General features: G+C 36.2%; 1 protein-coding gene across 2 annotated transcripts; it reads right to left on the bottom strand.

The window, feature by feature from the left end:
- Positions 1-8,947: 8,947 nt before the first annotated feature.
- Positions 8,948-17,141, bottom strand: mettl22 (methyltransferase 22, Kin17 lysine). Of its 2 annotated transcripts, none has more exons than XM_082143199.1 (11): positions 16,990-17,141; positions 16,484-16,625; positions 13,602-13,871; positions 13,470-13,510; positions 13,246-13,390; positions 11,397-11,468; positions 10,858-10,911; positions 10,487-10,567; positions 10,220-10,322; positions 9,634-9,802; positions 8,948-9,439 (listed from the first exon to the last, which is right to left on the bottom strand). In XM_082143199.1, exons 2-11 carry the CDS (start codon positions 16,587-16,589, stop codon positions 9,407-9,409), a joined length of 1,074 nt encoding a protein of 357 aa, XP_081999325.1. In that variant the 5' UTR covers positions 16,590-16,625; positions 16,990-17,141; the 3' UTR covers positions 8,948-9,406. The 2 variants fall into 2 exon arrangements, with proteins under 2 accessions (XP_081999325.1, XP_081999324.1); XM_082143198.1 differs by having other exon boundaries at positions 10,858-10,936; positions 11,398-11,468.
- Between the last annotated feature and the right edge of the window lie 798 nt (positions 17,142-17,939).

Here is a 17,939-nt window from a genome sequence, read left to right as displayed (position 1 = left end):
ATGATTCCGCTCTTCAGTTGAATGCTCATCAAAAAAGGATCTTACTGACAGCAAGTACTGCTGCCAAAAATACCATTTTAAAGCTATGGATAGAGCCATCCATACCAACAACTTTCATTTGGCTATCTTATTTCAGAGACATTGTATTGCTGGAAGGTACCACTGCCAAGGTCAATGGCGCAAAGGACAATACTATTCAGAGCTGGACAAAAATCGCGGACATTCTGTTAGATAAACTGAGATTTTGACATCTTACATCTCCCTCTCTCTGTAATCCTTTTTCTTTTTTTTTTCTGTTTATATATGGACAGTTTCATGGCATCTGTCTGTATATAGTTCAGTGAGCTTTGATATGTTTCTGGTATGATAACTTTATAAATAAAAATATTGATCACAAAAAAAAAAAAAAAACATAAAACCATAATAAAAAACTGAACTTCTCATATCCCACTTCTTTCGTTCATTTTGTTATTTATGATTCGTTTAGACTCGAACGGGGTCGTTTTCGTTCAGTGGGTAGGCCTCAACCAATTAAATGCGTTTTAACAGCCCGCACTCTAGTGCTATTGGTTCGTCCAATGGTCAGTCTCAGGAGTCAGCGAAATGGGTCCATCAAAATGAACGATTCATTCAATTAGAACAGGGGTTCCCAAACTTTTTCGTTCTAGGACCCACCTAGACAAGTATAATCAATCTCAAGACCCACTTGCACTGGTGCTACCAACTTTCTCAGTTGGTCGCACCAGCATGATTTGGTCGCACATTTTTTTTTCTACATGCAATGGCTTAATCAATGCATGCTGATGGTCTTAATCTGCATTCCCTAGTTTTGCACTGATGTAAAAAGACTGACAGTGACAAGCCTTCATGTTAGCAAAATATTTTAAACTTTTAACACTTAAAAAAACTTTTAAAAAACATGTACTGTATGTTCTTTAATGTTTGATTATAATTTTACCGTCTGGGAAATGATAAGATTTTATCAATAATAATAATGCTACTGACGATTCTGATTATCGATCCGATTCTTTAACGATTCTCTTATCGATTCTTGATAGCACTGTGTGGAAAAATGTAGTCATATGGTTTTCAAAAAAAACAAAACAAGGGGTTTTATTTATTTTAAAGCTTGAGTAAGCAAACTGTACTCTTTATGTAATTTATGTAATAAACAGAACTTTATTGTAAAGTGTTACTGATTCAAACGTCTCCTGAGTTCACTGTTGGAAAGATCAGTTGTCCATTCATTAAAATGAATCGTTCAAAGGAGTCATTAGTTCGCGAATTGGACATGTCGTGCGCGTTGTGTGATTATCCCAGCAGTTAGGACATAGACATTGTGTCAACACAGAAAACATTTAATCACTGGATAGTTTTTTTTCGTTTAATTAAAGTGTTGTTTTATGTCAGCTGAATGTCTGGGACGCTTTTCAGAGAAGATAAGGCAACAACTTATTTAGCACAATTCACACCCAGCGGTAATTGAGGAAGAAAAAAAAAATCTCCGAATGCTCCACATGAAACTTTGGTCTTCCGACCTTTTACCACCGTGTCGATTTATTTTGATTAATATGTGCGAGGGAGAGAGAGCAGGACAGCGCTTAGTTTGGAGACGGTGAAGTCTTTTTTACACTTTCGCCTGGCTCCGAAGAGAGAGAGAGAGCGCGCGCGCGCGACCGAGTACTCTCTCTGCTCGTTCTTTCAGTTAAACATGCACTGTGACTCTGTCACAAGCGCAGCAGTTCATCTACATTACTCAGCGATCAAATAACACTTTGGCGGGCGCTAAAACTCATAGTCGTTTGGTCATTAATCGGACTGGTTTTGTTTCACTCATCGTAACGTAAATTTAGCTGCAGCTAAGTGCCTTTGTGCGACCCACCTTTTCTCACTGTGTGACCCACAGTTTGAAAACCACTGAATTAGAAGATCTGCTCAAAAACACCAATTCCATGAAAGATATATTAGCGTTTTGTCAAAAATACACATTTCCCATATTGTATCCAATGCCAATGCTACATTCAGAGTGCACACATCATTACAAAAACTATAGAATATGTACATGATTAAGATTTAAAGCAGCACTCAGCAGAGAATGTCTAATAGGAAGAGAATTGGCACTCTCTGCTTACTTCCGGTTTCTGGACTGGCTGCAGTAACACGTCTCTGTCCATGCGGGGGCGCTCGCAGGCGAGTGCAGAATGAATGGAGGTCTATGGCGAAAAACCCTCAAAATCCACTTTTCTCAGGATATAATTTTTTTGTCTAGTAATTTGAATGTTGTATTCGAAAGGAGATGCAAAGAAATTACACATTGCTGGGTGTTAGATTTTTTAGAGTCACTTATTTGGTTTAAAAAGTCTTTTAAAATGTCAATGACGTCAGAATGCTGACGTCATTAGCAGAATGCTAGCGTGTTATGGGCAACAACAACTCTATGGAGCTTATAATATGACAAAATGATTTGAATTTGAATTGTGTAAATTTGAATTATTTGCAAGTGTAATCTAACTAAATTGAATTTTAGGTGGTAGTTTAAATAGTTCTGAATTTGATTTTTTTTAAACGAATATTGAACGTTTGAAATTTAACAAATTGAAATGTTTTTATGGCTGAATTTTATAGACATGTATTTTCAAACAGCTAGTTTTTTTGTTCTGAATTCGTATAGTGCAAATATTCAGTTTAAAAAAATACAGATTCAAGTTTTCAAGATGAAGAAATTCGGAACTTCAAATTCAGTTTTCTAAAATTCAAGTTCAAAAATTCAAGTTCAAAAATTCAGATCTTACAGAAAGTAGGTCACAGGTCATCCTCAGGGAAGAGTAAAGGATCTCAGATAAGTCGAACAGAGCATTTTGGCTGCACTGCAGTAGTTTTCTGCCGCAAACGCGGTGGTGGTTCAAGAGAATCCGTGTATCTTTCGTTCAGTCGTTTTTTTATTTAATATTAAGAGTAGAAAAATGAGAAAACAGCTTGAGTATTAGATTGCTTCTAATATTCTAGTAATAATAGTCCGCTGCAGCAGTTGCACGGAGCTTACAAAACGCGTGTATTGCAACTATAGGCTACATTTAATTTTCTCATCAAACTAGACTAACGAATGGCTCGGCACAACAGAAGAGCTTAGACAGGGCTTTCTCTCTGTGTAGACCAGCAGTTGGTCTGAATTTGCTATAACCTATAGCCTATTTTCTCGACTGTATAGGCTAAGTCACGTTTTATCATGAAACACGCTGTGATTTATTCCAAAGTGACTCAGGCATATATAATGCATTTAACGTTAAATAATCTAAATGTTGACTTTCAAAAGTAGGCGCGCCAAGAAGGCTATTCTCTGTATTTTGGTTCATTTTTGGTGAGCGCCAGAAAGATCTAAAGAGACCGAGACGCGCTAAAGCAGCGCATCATGTTGTTTTATTTATTTTTCAATGACATGATATTTTGTAGTCATTTTTAATGTACAAAAATAAAAATATACATTTTACTGTTTCGGATGATGTCATATTATCTGTATGACTAGATAACAAAGTATTAAGTTATTTCCCAGCAGTGGAACAAATCCAAGTGATGGCGCTCGCGCATCGAGCTCTCACACAACATAGTAGGATATCAGTTCTGGCGTTGCTTCATATCGCAGACTGTTCATTATCAAAATGAAACACAGTCAACCAAACATATAAAAAGTTATTCTGCATAATTTAATTGGTCTGTTGTACAATATGAAGGGCAAGCTGTGCCGCACACAGTCCTAGTTATTCCAAACATTTCCCTTGCTGTAAAGACGCTGATTTAGCCTATTCGTGTATTTTGGGACTCGACTGAAGTATGAAGCCTTTTTTATTTGTATTATAATATAATATATTAAAATACATAATCTTCTGAGTTTTATTAAAATGTAGCCTATTATAATTTACATCTCAAAAGGATGCGCTTTGTGCATTCTCTGACATTATATTTATTTATTTAATTAATATTGAGTATCAATTGATGTTAAACAAAACGGTGTGTTATTTTCTCTGGCAACTAAACTTAAAATAAAATAAAATAAAATAAAAAAAACTTCCAAAGCAAAGCCATTGTGCGTTCTCTCCTCGCTCCGCAGCTTTTCCACACAGATTTTGAGAACTGGCCAGCTAAAAAAAATAGGCCAAAGATGTAGACTAACGGCTAGTGTCCGGGAAATGCGAGGTAGGCTACGTTCATATTTATAAATAAACATAACTGATTTTGTCTACACCTAAATACATTTCCTAATAATAACAGTGATTAAGCCCAAATGTGGGTGGGGGTAATGAACACAATATGTTTTTTTTGTTTTTTTGTTTTTTTTGCCCAAATGGTCTCCACTCTATGCATTTTGTAATAATACAGCAACATTTTTTAACTGACCGTATTTGCCAGAAAATAAGTCACATGCACATGAGTGCAAGTCACACCGGATCATGTTGAGAGAGAAAGGCGTCATAATTATTTGTATTTTTTTTATATTAGCCTATTCAGCAATAGTGTAAAAGACCTGTAAATAAAATACAGCATTTACATGATAAACACTATTAACATGTAGGCTATGTGTTGCCTATTTTACTTTCCCTTATGACAAATGAATGCAAAAAACAACAAGAATGAAAAATAAGTATGTAGGCTAGGCTATAATAAAATAATATATAGGCTACAGACTATAAAAATAGCCTATATTGTGCCCTTTATAAACGCCAAGCCTAAACAAATTTATTTAAATCGAAACGGTCGCGCATCTCTCATTCAGTCAAAAGTTTTCATTGCAATGTAACATGTGGATGCTAACTATTAATATAAAGAAGGCTTCATACTTCAGTCGAGTCCCAAAATACACGTTGGCCTATAGGCTAAATCAGCGTCTTCACAGCAAGGGAAATGTTTGGAGTAGGACTGTGTGTGGCACAGCTTCCCTTTATATCGTACAACAGACCAATTAAATTATGCAGAATAACTTTTTATATGTTTGGTTGACTGTGTTTCATTTTGATAATGAACAGTCTGCGATATGAAGCAACGCCAGAACTGATAGCCTACTATGTTGTGTGAGAGCGCGATGCGCGAGCGCCATCACTTGGATTTGTTCCACTGCTGGGAAATAACTTAATACTTTGTTATTTAGTCATACAGATAATATGACATCATCCGAAACAGTAAAATGTATATTTTTATTTTTGTACATTAAAAATGACTACAAAATATCATGTCATTGAAAAATAAATAAAACAACATGATGCGCTGCTTTAGCGCGTCTCGGTCTCTTTAGATCTTTCTGGCGCTCACCAAAAATGAACCAAAATACAGAGAATAGCCTTCTTGGCGCGCCTACTTTTGAAAGTCAACATTTAGATTATTTAACGTTAAATGCATTATATATGCCTGAGTCACTTTGGAATAAATCACAGCGTGTTTCATGATAAAACGTGACTTAGCCTATACTGTCGAGAAAATAGGCTATAGGTTATAGCAAATTCAGACCAACTGCTGGTCTACACAGAGAGAAAGCCCTGTCTAAGCTCTTCTGTTGTGCCGAGCAATTCGTTAGTCTAGTTGTTTGATGAGAAAATTAAATGTAGCCTATAGTTGCAATACACGCGTTTTGTAAGCTCCGTGCAACTGCTGCAGCGGACTATTATTACTAGAATATTAGAAGCAATCTAATACTCAAGCTGTTTGTGTTTTCTCATTTTTCTACTCTTAATATTAAATAAAAAAACGACTGAACGAAAGATACACGGATTCTCTTGAACCACCACCGCGTTTGCGGCAGAAAACTACTGCAGTGCAGCCAAAATGCTCTGTTCGACTTATCTGAGATCCTTTACTCTTCCCTGAGGATGACCTGTGACCTACTTTCTGTAAGATCTGAATTTTTGAACTTGAATTTTTGAACTTGAATTTTAGAAAACTGAATTTGAAGTTCCGAATTTCTTCATCTTGAAAACTTGAATCTGTATTTTTTTAAACTGAATATTTGCACTATACGAATTCAGAACAAAAAAACTAGCTGTTTGAAAATACATGTCTATAAAATTCAGCCATAAAAACATTTCAATTTGTTAAATTTCAAACGTTCAATATTCGTTTAAAAAAAACAAATTCAGAACTATTTAAACTACCACCTAAAATTCAATTTAGTTAGATTACACTTGCAAATAATTCAAATTTACACAATTCAAATTCAAATCATTTTGTCATATTATAAGCTCCATACAACTCAACCTGTAAGAAATCGAAAAGAAATAAGTACTCGTTCATTCAACTTTCGACCTATAACCCATGTTGAACTTGCAAAACCTACAATAAAATCTGAGATTTCTCAACGGCAATCGGGTGAAAGAGACAAATTTAGCCGTCTAGCCCCATTGACTCCCATTCAGTCTGCACTCGCCCGCGATCACCTCCAGTGGAATTCTAATGGAACTGCAACCAAGATCGACACAATGGGGCTAATAGGAAGTGCCAAGGCTCTCCGTAGACGGGGGCCCTGTCCCAAATGGCGCACTTCATGCGGACTGTCGGTACACGATCCGTTCCACCTGCACGATCCGTACACGCATGCGCGTAATTACGTTGTAGAAAACGTCACGGTTTTCCTACACTATCGGAACCACGCATGCGATGGCACAACTTGCGGCATATTTGTGTAACGTTGTATTGTGTTTAACATTTCACAGCGGGTCTATTTTGATGCTTTTAAATGTAGCTTACGCTATGCATTACGATGTGTTTACGTGGTTGCCAATCCAAAAATGTTGTTACATTAACATACATGATCAGTTTCCTCCATAGGCTACTCTCCTTTGCGATTCACTGCTGTATGGTATTAGGCTTAACTTGCCGTGTTTTGGTCTGAGGTCAGTAGTATTGTCAAAGACGGTTTGTGTCGTTTTTTTATTATTAAAAGCTGCTAATATTAGTTAACTTTTAAGTTGAGTAATTTTGTATTAGTATGGTATGGGTCTATATAATCTAAATGAGGAAAATGATCCCTTCAATGTTGTTTACAGAAGACAATAAGGAACATAATATGCATTTCTGCCTAGACAATCTGCACTTACATGAAGAAAGAACTACGTGGAACAGATCGTGCAGTGTCGTAAATCGTCGCAAAACAGAATTATCATTTGCGCATGTGCGTTTTCTACTGCGTCTACTACGCATGCGTGAAACGGATCGTGCAGGTGGAACGGATCGTGTACCGACACGGACTTTCGGTCTCGTGGACTTGAATTGCGCGTGCTCGCTGAGTCTACGAGTCCGTAGGCCGTCCCATTCAGCATTTTACCGCTCTGAAGTGTGCTCAGCAGCGCCCCCTTTGTACCCTTGAAGCGGTCTTCCACGAAGCCCGCATAGATGCAGGCTCCACGCACTTTAACTACCCAGGAATCCTTGCGAAAGGCCAATCAGACAACAGATGGGAGGAGATTTCACTCACGGATAATTGTTGACATGGCTGTGAAGAAAATATTACTGTTTTTATGACCTAAATGTACATTTTACCAGTTGTTACCTACAGTTTATACAAACATTATGGTCATCGACCAGTGGTTGATGTCTCAAACATAATAATAGCGTGTTTAATAATACGATCGCATTATGATTCATTAAATAAATAGAACCGAATGGCAGGGCTTTACTGAGTCATATGTAAACATAGTATGAATATTGAAACCTGTAAATTGAAAAAAATATGTTTAAATTATGTTTTAAAATTGTAATCTTAGTTCAAATGGAACATTATGTATTATTATGTACAACTGTACATCATTTAAATAAGCATGATTTATCTATTGTCTAATACCCAGGTGATATGCATAATATCAAAATATAGAACTGTAAAATTAGGCTGTGTAGTGGACATGCAGATAAGACGTCGGAGCGCAAAAATGCGATTTCTCCTGTCCAACAACAACCAGACCGTTATTTCCGGCATGCCGATCGAGTCTGTCCCAAAAATACCTCTCAATGCGCCCTCGTGGACTCGCGCCAAGGGCCCTATAGGTCTGCACTACATGACGTCACCAAAGTGTGGACTCTGAGGAAGTCCACAAGTCCGGAGTGTGCCATTTGGGACAGGGCCGGGCTCTGCACTCAGTAGCTTCGGGACTTCTTCGCTGTATTCTCGCTTTTTGCTCGCAGGTTTCTCTCTAGAGCTCCCCCCACAGCTTCGGAATAGATATTTGACAACACTGTCGTAAAAACTCGTTGTTGATTCTCAGACACCAGAGGCTATAGATCAACGACATCAAAGCAGATGGGACGTTCTTTAAAACGTCTTCTTCATTCGGGTTCGGACAGCGTGAGGGAGCGCAATAATGACAGCATTTTAGCAGATTTCTTTTGGCCGTAAAGCAATTGTTTACATCGCGAGACCTGATATCACACGAGACATCCTGACGCAGCGGCCGGCGGCCCGCCGGCTCAAAGTTGCAAGTGCGTATTTTCCGCTCACGGGCACCAGGGGGGTGCGAAACGACCACCATTCAACCCGAAATAAGTAATATAACCATTCCAATGACTCCGAAGCTGTTCAGTTAAGGTAAAAAAAGTTACTTAGTTCACCTTTAAAGGAAACTTTAAAGGTAGCAACATTAAATACATTTCAAGTGCTAATTCAGGCTCTCTCTACCTTTCAACTGTGCATTGAAACACCATAAACAATTAAATTCAAACGATTTATAAATAGAATGGCTCCATGAACAATTAGCCAAAGCAAGAAAAATGGTTAGACCTGATAGGTATGAATTCGTAATCATCTGCTTTACGAGTCCTTTCAACTCATGTAACCTCTAGTGTTCAAAGAAGGAACAACAACAATAACACTGGCACTTTACCTCTGTGTTGCTGTATATTTGCATGAAACGACTTTAAACGCGCGCTTGTGTGTATACATACACAGACAGACATACACACACACACACCAACATATGATGCATATTTTTTTAATGTATTGGATGCAAATGCAAAGATTTACAAATATCTACAGTTTAGGTGATAAAATGAATAAATAATATATTTGCATGATGCTCTTCAGTATCTTAAAATCTATATTTGGCATAGGTAGTAATATTTTGAATTGGTTTCAACATTTCATCAAATACGTCAATAGAATTTTCATAAACTCTCCCAATGATCCTTTGAAAAACTTGCCCCAAACCAACTCTAAAAATCAAAGCTGGTCACAGTATAACATGCATAAGCACCAACATTCTCGTCTGAAATGACATTCCTTTATAATTGTAGTTTTTAATTAACAAATTTAAGAGCAAATTATCAAACCAAATACTTTGAATTTCAAATTATAAGGAAAATAGGAATTACAAAGACAGACTCATTCTGCAAACATGGTGTTAAAAGGAAACTTAAAAACCCGTTGTGTTACATATTAAAGTCTTTCTGCTGTCACCTTCCAAAGTTCCTGCAGAGGAGCAGAGGACAGAATCCTTAATGAAATACATTTTACTACAAGCATGAACAGCTCCCTCTAATGGCCCAAATGGTCAACCACCATTGTTTTTATTGTGCTTTATAGATACAATTATTGATTGATATTTAAAAACAAACAAACAATTGAATTATTTATAATTATAAATACAGACAAGCGCTTCTCACCAGCTGGTCCACCCTTTCATACTGAAAGAACTGTGAAAAGGAGATCTTCACAGGCTCAACCGTGAAATTCATCTTTCCATCTGTCATCTGCTGTAACTGGTCTAGGCAGTGACGGAAGTGATCATAAGCTTCACAAGCCACGTCCATGTGTCGAAGAGTGAAGTTCAATCTGCGGAAATACAGAAACCATTCAAAACAGAACAAGAGGTCTAGGTTTTTCTTGGTTAGCATGGCCCTGTTAGCCACTGCTGATAAATGCCATAACTACACCAATCTGGAGCCCAAAATCATCTTTCTCCATTGGATGACTAAATAATCAATAGCAAATATTTCATTAAAATAATGATTTTCCTAAAGTATACTAATTGTTCAATTTATTTGATTATGTATTCATTATTTTATTTAAAAGTAACATACTTTAAGCTAAATATATAATAGCTAAATGATTTACCCTTAAGTTATAATAATAATTATGTACTAATTATTTTATTTAAATTAAATGTATTACTGCTGACAGTTACAATGATGAATGTGAATGGAAAAAAAATGAGCTACAAGTGATGTCTTGGTAACAGGCCATTCTAACCTCTTTTCTATGGAGATGTAGGATGTGCTGGGGTGCCGCATGTTGCTGGAAAGTCTATATAGTATTCTGAACAGAGCGTCTGTAAGATCGTCATCATAGCACACTGAAGGGGAAGTACAAAACATTCTTAACAAATAACAAATGACCATCAATCAGGCTTTTATCATGCTCACTGAGAGCGCCTATCATTATGTTAATACTCTCTCCAGTTTGTATTAAGGTAATGAATTCATTGTTAATTATGAAAAGCACTCCTTGCAAATGTACCATCTGCTGCAATCAAAACCGTGGTATTATCATGCAAGTCTGCTACTTCTGCGTCAGTCCAGCAGAACTCCAAATCAGCATCTGGGGAGAGTTGAAATATGAGGTAAAATGAGATGACAACCACATGTTGACTTTCAGAAGTCCTATTTCACAGGTCAGCATCACTGGTATTATGAGTGTGAGAAAGCCCTGTGAATTATACTGTGTCAACCACCCATAGATAGACTATACTTCCCACTTAGAAATGGATTCTACAGAAGGTGAGGAGACTGCACAGCTCTAATAGACGTAACTGGTCATGTTACGATCGCAGTTCTGGCTCTGATCCACACCAATTAGCATCTCACACCTGATGTTCCTTGAGTTCTTACCTGTGCAGAAATCATCTGCCATCCAGTCCAGCTGCCGCACCTTTATTTCACTCTCTGATGGATGTTTAGAAGGGAAATCAAGATGAAGGAAAGAAAAAAAAATTATGAAATACATTTAAAAAAAATTATACTTGAGCTATTTATGGAAGCCACCTATACGAGGAGTGATGGTTTGAATAAAATGGCAGACCAATTGGATTACATCAATGAACTCATGTTTTACCTGACAGACTCTATCCTTTACACATATGATGATGTTGACATTTACACTTAAGACAGAACATTATGTGAATGAATTAGCTTCAGCATGAAACCGATCTGTATTTGCCGTGTGTGTTGCACAGTGTTACTTGTGCTGTATTTCACTAAAGAACTGGCATGATTTGTTTACACGATTACAGAGGCACAAAACTGAGGAGCACATGGCACAGGCGCTCTGCCAGAGGAAGTACTCCTTCCTTATTACACATTATCAATGTGAAAAGCTGTCGTTAATGAGAGAACGCTGCTTGAAATCCTGGTATGGTGTTAATGTTTACCTTGGGGTTCAAAGTGCAGCTTGTTCAAAGTCACATTTCTCTGACACATGTTCAGAAGGTCTTCACCAACATCTGCAAAACACAAAGAGGCTCTCATTTAGTGAGCTAAAAAACCTTCATCCATCATAACAAGCTATTTATCTTTGAAATGTGCGGTGACTAATTCCACACATTGGCGCAGTATAAAAGACTACTAAAAAGAAAGATGAGACTATTATACTAAATGAGACTGAAAAAGGAGAAAACAAATTAGTGTCTTATTATACAGTATAATGATAGTTACATTACACTGATATGCTAATGTATCCACGTACTATTGGTGTAAAATTAAAGAGAGAAAAAATAAAAAGGTTTAATAAAGTCCAATAGGCAATGTGTGGACATGAGTAAATGAGTTATGTACATTACTTACATTTCTATTTAGTGGCCAATAGGGATGCACAATATACAAGTTACATATCAGTCATCAGACAAATGAGAGATTTTTTTTAATTAATTTAAAAATTATATTGAATATTTTATTGTGCATGCTCATTTCACATATTTTTACATGTAGATTACCTTTGTCATCATCAAACGGCCACTTAAAGGTCATTAAAACAAATTTGAATGAAAAAAAAATCATATATTAATATACATGTAGATGTAATTATAAGCAAATCTCAAAATTAATATACATTTTTAATATTGTACATTTATGTTATAATGTAAATTCACATCGGATTCACACGACTGACTTTATATTTCACTTTAAGAGTTTTATTTTTTATTTCTTGAGACAAAATATTTCAGCATTTTGGTATTGGTCATTAATTGATTGTTGGCCATGACATAAAAATAATCAGCAAATTGGCATCATCCATTATTTTTTTAATGAAATGAAAATTAAAAAGGTCTTGTTGTCACAAACCTAAGAACAGCTTTTGTCCATACCCTACTAATATAAACTTGACACAAAAGTCTGTCGAGAATAACATCTGGGAATAAAATCTACAACGTGTCTGTGTGTGATTTGTTCTGCAATCTTGGAGACTCTTTGAAGATAATGCTGTTGTTTATTGTCAACACCAAGCCTTTCCAAGCTCTTTAAAATGACGGCTCCATCTACTTCAACTGGTCTGAGAACATCAATCCAATCATCAGAAAAAAAAACATGGTAATCACTGCTTTCACACTACTGACAAATGTACTTTTTGGGGGGGGGGGGGGGGGGGGGGGGTATTATCCAAAAATATTATCCATTTGCAATTATTTAATTTTGAAATAAAAATGATACATTTTGTTGTTTGTTGCAATTATTGTGATCCTTGTATTCTGACTGACTATTCTGGTTGTCCCTTTCCCTCTTAACTGACATAATCTGTCAAATAAAACCTGTATCATGTTCTTTGGACCCTCTTCCTCCATCTCTTATGGTGGAAGTGCTGGACACTATTGGTCCGTGTATACAGTACAATTAATAGTTGTCTTATTAATGGCTGTGTTCCATCCTGTTTTAAACATGCAGTGATACAACCAGTCCTTAAAAAAAGGCTAATCTCTGCCCATTACTAATTTGAACTAATTATTGTCATCATTAAAAAATTAGACAGGTTTTAGAGCACAGTACTGCACAGAATTTGCTCTTTGGAAAGTGTTGAATGATCTGATACGGAGTATTGATTTGGATGACATTCTGGTTCTTTTGGACCTTAGTGCAGTCTAAACAAAAGTGATCATTCAAATCGTTTGAAACTTCTTGAGCAGTATGTTGGAATTAGGGGATCAGCATTAATTATTCTCTACTTTTGCTCGTTTTAAAATGCACTTTTTTATTTAAACTACTAAATCAACTCAATTACATCACCACCTGTGCAGTACACCGTTTTAGCCACCATTGCCATGACAATGCTGGTCAGTCCCGTTCCAGCTCCAAGCTCAAGGACAGTAGCGCCTTTGAACATGCTTGTTTGTGCCAGGATGAAATCAGCCAATAGGAAAGCACCACGCCAGATCTGCAATGAAAAACAACAACTTTGAACAGTGCAGTAGAGTAGACGTACTGCACAATTACCCATTCGTCGCTGTCCTCACCTGTTTCCCTACATCCTCCAGAGACGTCGCCATAGTATGCTCTGTTTAGAACACATTTAAAAAGATGCAAGGTGTCATACAATATGACAAAACAATCCATTAAATCACATAAATCTCTAATGCAACCCTCACCAATCTTAATGATGTCACAGGCACCATCCTCCTCCTCCTCCTCCTCAGAATCTTCATCCTGGTCGGTCAATGTCACTGCAGATTGACTGAGGATAACTGGACACACTGCATCCCTGTTACAGGTGGGGTATCTGGGCCTTCTCACCACATCCAGGTCCCCATCTTCATCCAGAGGAACGTTTGATGCATCTGAGTTCTCATGGACAGGTGAATCACAGCTTGAGTCCTTCCCATTGTTATCCCGCAGAATCCTAAACTTTGAAGTGAAGACTAGACATACAAATGCAAATCCATTTTTAGTTAATATACAAAAGGTGTGAACTCATAACTGGCTTAGAACAGTCACACCAGCCTCAGCTACAACAGATGCAACAGCTACATTATGGTGAGCTAATGAACTCTGGCTGTGGCAGACAGAATGACAGAGGCCTTTTGCACTGAGCAGATATGTGATTTCTGCCTTTTCTGCAGTGGTAAAAACCATGTATGAGTCTGTCTGGTGCCATTTGACTGGGCCATCGATCAACCCAGTTCTAAGAAAAGAGTCTCTACATCATTTAGATGGATTTTTATGTAGTAGTGACAAAAAAGACAAAAGGTATTGATTAAACTGATTAGTTTGTATGCTTTTCCGAAGAGACTGTACCTTGTTCTACATTCACAACTGAAAGACACATACATTTTTAAATCTTAGGTCCATTTAAGGTTAGTCAAGATTTCTTGAAACCAAACTGACTTAATTATAAAAAAACAAAAAACATTGTTTGGCCTTTAAAGAATTTTTGACTATTGTACATTTAAAGGTTTATTTTGTTTGTATGCTACTGTTCAAAAGTTTGGGCTTTTTTTGAAAGACGTTTTTGAAAGAAGTCTCTTGTACTCACCAAAACTGCACTTATTTGATGTAAAATACAGTAAAAACTATATTTTGAAATATTAGTAACTTCAAATAACTTTTCTATTTTAATATATTTTAAAATGTAATTTATTCAGTTGATGGCAATTTTCAGCATCATTTCTCCAGTTTTCAGTGTCACAGGATCCTTCAAAAATCATTCTAATATGATGATTTGGTGATCAAGAAACATTTATTATTACCATCAATGTTAAAAACAGTCGTACTGCTTAATATTTTTGTGAAAACAGAGATAATTTTTTTTTTTCAGGATTCTTTGATTAATAGAAAACTCAAAAAAAGAGCATTTATTTTAAGTAGATTACTTGTTGATCCCAAACTTTTGAATGGCAATGTAAAATTATATTATTATTGCATTTTATTATCTGCATTTAGAATTGTTTTCCCTGCAGTTCACGATTAGAACAGACCTACAACTCGTTTTTGAGTCTGCAACCCTGCAGTTGAACAACACTAAATCAAAGAATACTGCATTCAAATGTACTCTAATACAGACAAACAGAGACTTGAATGGGATATGAGAACAAAAGCACAGACATATTAAAGAGGTCTAGAGTAAAAATATTAGAAATGAGTTCTAGAGGGTTTGGACCAATGACAAAATGTGGCGTTTAAAAATGAAACTTTGGATGGGAAAGAGTGAATCTTAAAACTCAATCTGGATTATTTTTAATTACTAATCTACTATGTTTAAAAGTGAGATTGATAGAGAAATTAAGGGCACAGAACTTAGTGTCAAACGTTTAAAATTGAGCTTTCTGGTTGATGGAGTTCGCACAGCATGCATCTTATTATTCAAGAGCAGAACCATAAAGCTCGGTTTTACAGTGTCAGCTGGTCAGCTCCAGTCTAGCGTTGTAAAGTCATCTCATCTCTGCTGTTCGAAATCAGGCTCTTTTTATTTTTCTAAGAAAAGTGATAGGTTGTATACAGTATAATTTCAGCTTTATTTGAGCCTAGCTGCTTTGGTGAGGATAATGAATCTCAGCCTATGCAACTGTGCTCATGTTCACATTTGGAGTTTAAAGGCCAGAATAGGCCACCCAGGAATGCTGTAAATGCACAGTAATAAAAATAACAGAACCTTGCAGTGATAAATGTTGAGAGCTCTGGCATTAACTTAGCAGTCCTACTTTATGTGTGTATGTGTGTGTGTGTGATTATAAGTCTGAATTGAGTGCCTGCTGGTCATTCTTAAGTTCATAGTCTAATAACTTTCTAAAGGTAAACCTGTGTATACAGGGATTGGTTAACAGTCAGTGCGTAAATACTTAAGGCACACATGGAAACCAAATAGACAGGGGTCAAGGCTATTAACACAAAAGGTTACAGTCGGTTAAGATAAACTCCCATACATGTAATACAGAGCACGGAAATTATGTTATCTGTAATCATGCCAAAAATAAGTGTCAAGTGGTGGAAAAAACAGAAAGAAAAGCAAGAAATAGCAAGAAAACAAAACAAAACACGGTGTGAAGGAAATTGCTATAGCTAGGCTCAGAATAGCATACTAACGGTGTATGTTAGTATGTGTTACACATGTAGTATTTAGTGTGTATATTGTGCACAGTACGCATGAAATACCAGGAAGACCCACCACAGACCTGCAACTCATTTTTGGTTTGTGACCCTGCAGTTGAAAAACACTATGTGCTATCTCATTGGTTGACTGGAATGTTGTTCCAGGATCAACAAGGATGTTCTACTTGGTGTGTACTGTGCACAGTATGCATATTAAATATAGCATGCATGATATAGCTGGGAAGACTCACCACATTATCCTTCAGAAATCATTATATTATGCTGATTTGGTCTTTATAAATCATAAAATATATAGGCCTAGCTGTCTTTTAAGTCTTAGGATGGGCGTCCCTCAGACAAGGAAGATCAAATTTGGGAGATTGATGTATGTAAAAAATGACAATTCCTACAATAAAACGCCCAGATGTCTCCCAGCTCTCCTTACCTGGCTGTCCTACGCCGTTGAGTCTCTTCATGAGATGACAAGCGTTTGGTAACAGCAGGTGCACATCAGACAGAACAGTGTCACTTCTAAATGTGACCTGGTCCATGACCACCCCTGCATGTCACCCTATCAAGGTCGAATTCTGGGGAACAAGGCAATTTCAATCAAATACCTCATCATCCCCTACATGCAGTCGGAGAGATTATAAATTCTAGGGAATTCTAAGGAATTCTACACGAATGGAAAACTATTTTAAGACTATTTTCAGACAGTTCTACTTTAAAGGCAATAAGCAAGTGGTCTGGTGAAGGATTCAGACCACTTGAGACTTTTGGAGCTTTTGTTTGGGCTCGATTGAAAGCGATTATTCTTTTCTAGAAATATTTTAAAGTGGGCGTGACCATGCGTTCAAGAAAGACTCTCAAACTAAAGCCACTTTCTTTCTAACCGTTCCCTTAATTTTTTGGGTTAACCAGGAAGCTAAAAAGAGAGTAGTTTATATTTACCGAGTTTTGACGAGGAGGAGTTTAGTCAAGTGCATTAGATCATACTAAAATATAAGCGTAATAATATGATGAGATACTGTAGATAAAGATTATATTGCAGCTTAGCTTACAAGAGGTTAGACTTGCATTAGTGTTACAATAAAAGCAGACCGTGTGTGTAAAACCCTTCTGAAAACAGTTCCACAACAGAACGCACTTGTAATTTATAATGGTATGAATTAAATTAAATTACTGCATGACTTCATATGTCAATTTCATTTTTATTAATATTATTTTATTATTTGGCACATTTATAATCTGAAATATTTAATTATCAACTCTTTTTTTACCATGTTTATTAGTTATTAGGCTATAATAATTAATTATTGTTGAATATATTGATATAATAATAGGCTACTTGTTATTAATAAAACGTTTATTATTCATATTATTATAAATTAATGGTAAGATACTTATGTATATGCAAATATGACCCTATATTTTCAATTCGTTTTTATTAGTATGGCTACACTTTATTTTAATGTGTCCCTGTTGCAGTGTAAATATAGGCTACATTTAAGTACTGAGTAATTTTAATGAACTGCATGTACTTACGATAGAGTTAGGGTAGGATTAGGGTTTGGTTTAGGGTTAGATGCAATTATGCCAATTTTTTTGTCATAATTAGTAAATACATGTGTAACAAGGACACATTAAAATAAGGTGTTGCCATATTATTTTATTATTTGGCACATTTATAAACAAACCAATTTGTTATGTTTGAACTAAAATGATTACAAATTTGTAAAAACTGATATTAGTTTTCTGATCGTATAGAGAGGAAGAGAAGCCAGCCTGACAACTGACTGGATTGAAAGGCTGAAATAATGTACTGTACCAATAAATTAGTTCAGAGAACCCTGTGGTAATAATCTAATACAAACAAACAAAGGTTTTCATATTAGAGGGGG

Source organism: Leuciscus leuciscus, assembly GCF_965113295.1.
Source record: "Leuciscus leuciscus genome assembly, chromosome: 1".
In the NCBI taxonomy this organism is placed as follows: Eukaryota; Metazoa; Chordata; class Actinopteri; order Cypriniformes; family Leuciscidae; genus Leuciscus; species Leuciscus leuciscus.
Note: the sequence above shows the minus strand (reverse complement) of the source record. Positions and strands in the feature narration are given on the sequence as shown.

Excerpts from the sequence above, each read along its gene's own strand:
- mettl22 (XM_082143198.1), bottom strand. The coding sequence starts at position 16,589 with ATGGACCAGGTCACATTTAGAAGTGACACTGTTCTGTCTGATGTGCAC. Across the intron at positions 13,872-16,483 it reads CAACGGCGTAGGACAGCCAG|TCTTCACTTCAAAGTTTAGG; the intron begins GTAAGGAGAGCT and ends TTGTATGTCTAG. Across the intron at positions 9,440-9,633 it reads ATGAAAGGGTGGACCAGCTG|GAACTTTGGAAGGTGACAGC; the intron begins GTGAGAAGCGCT and ends GCTCCTCTGCAG.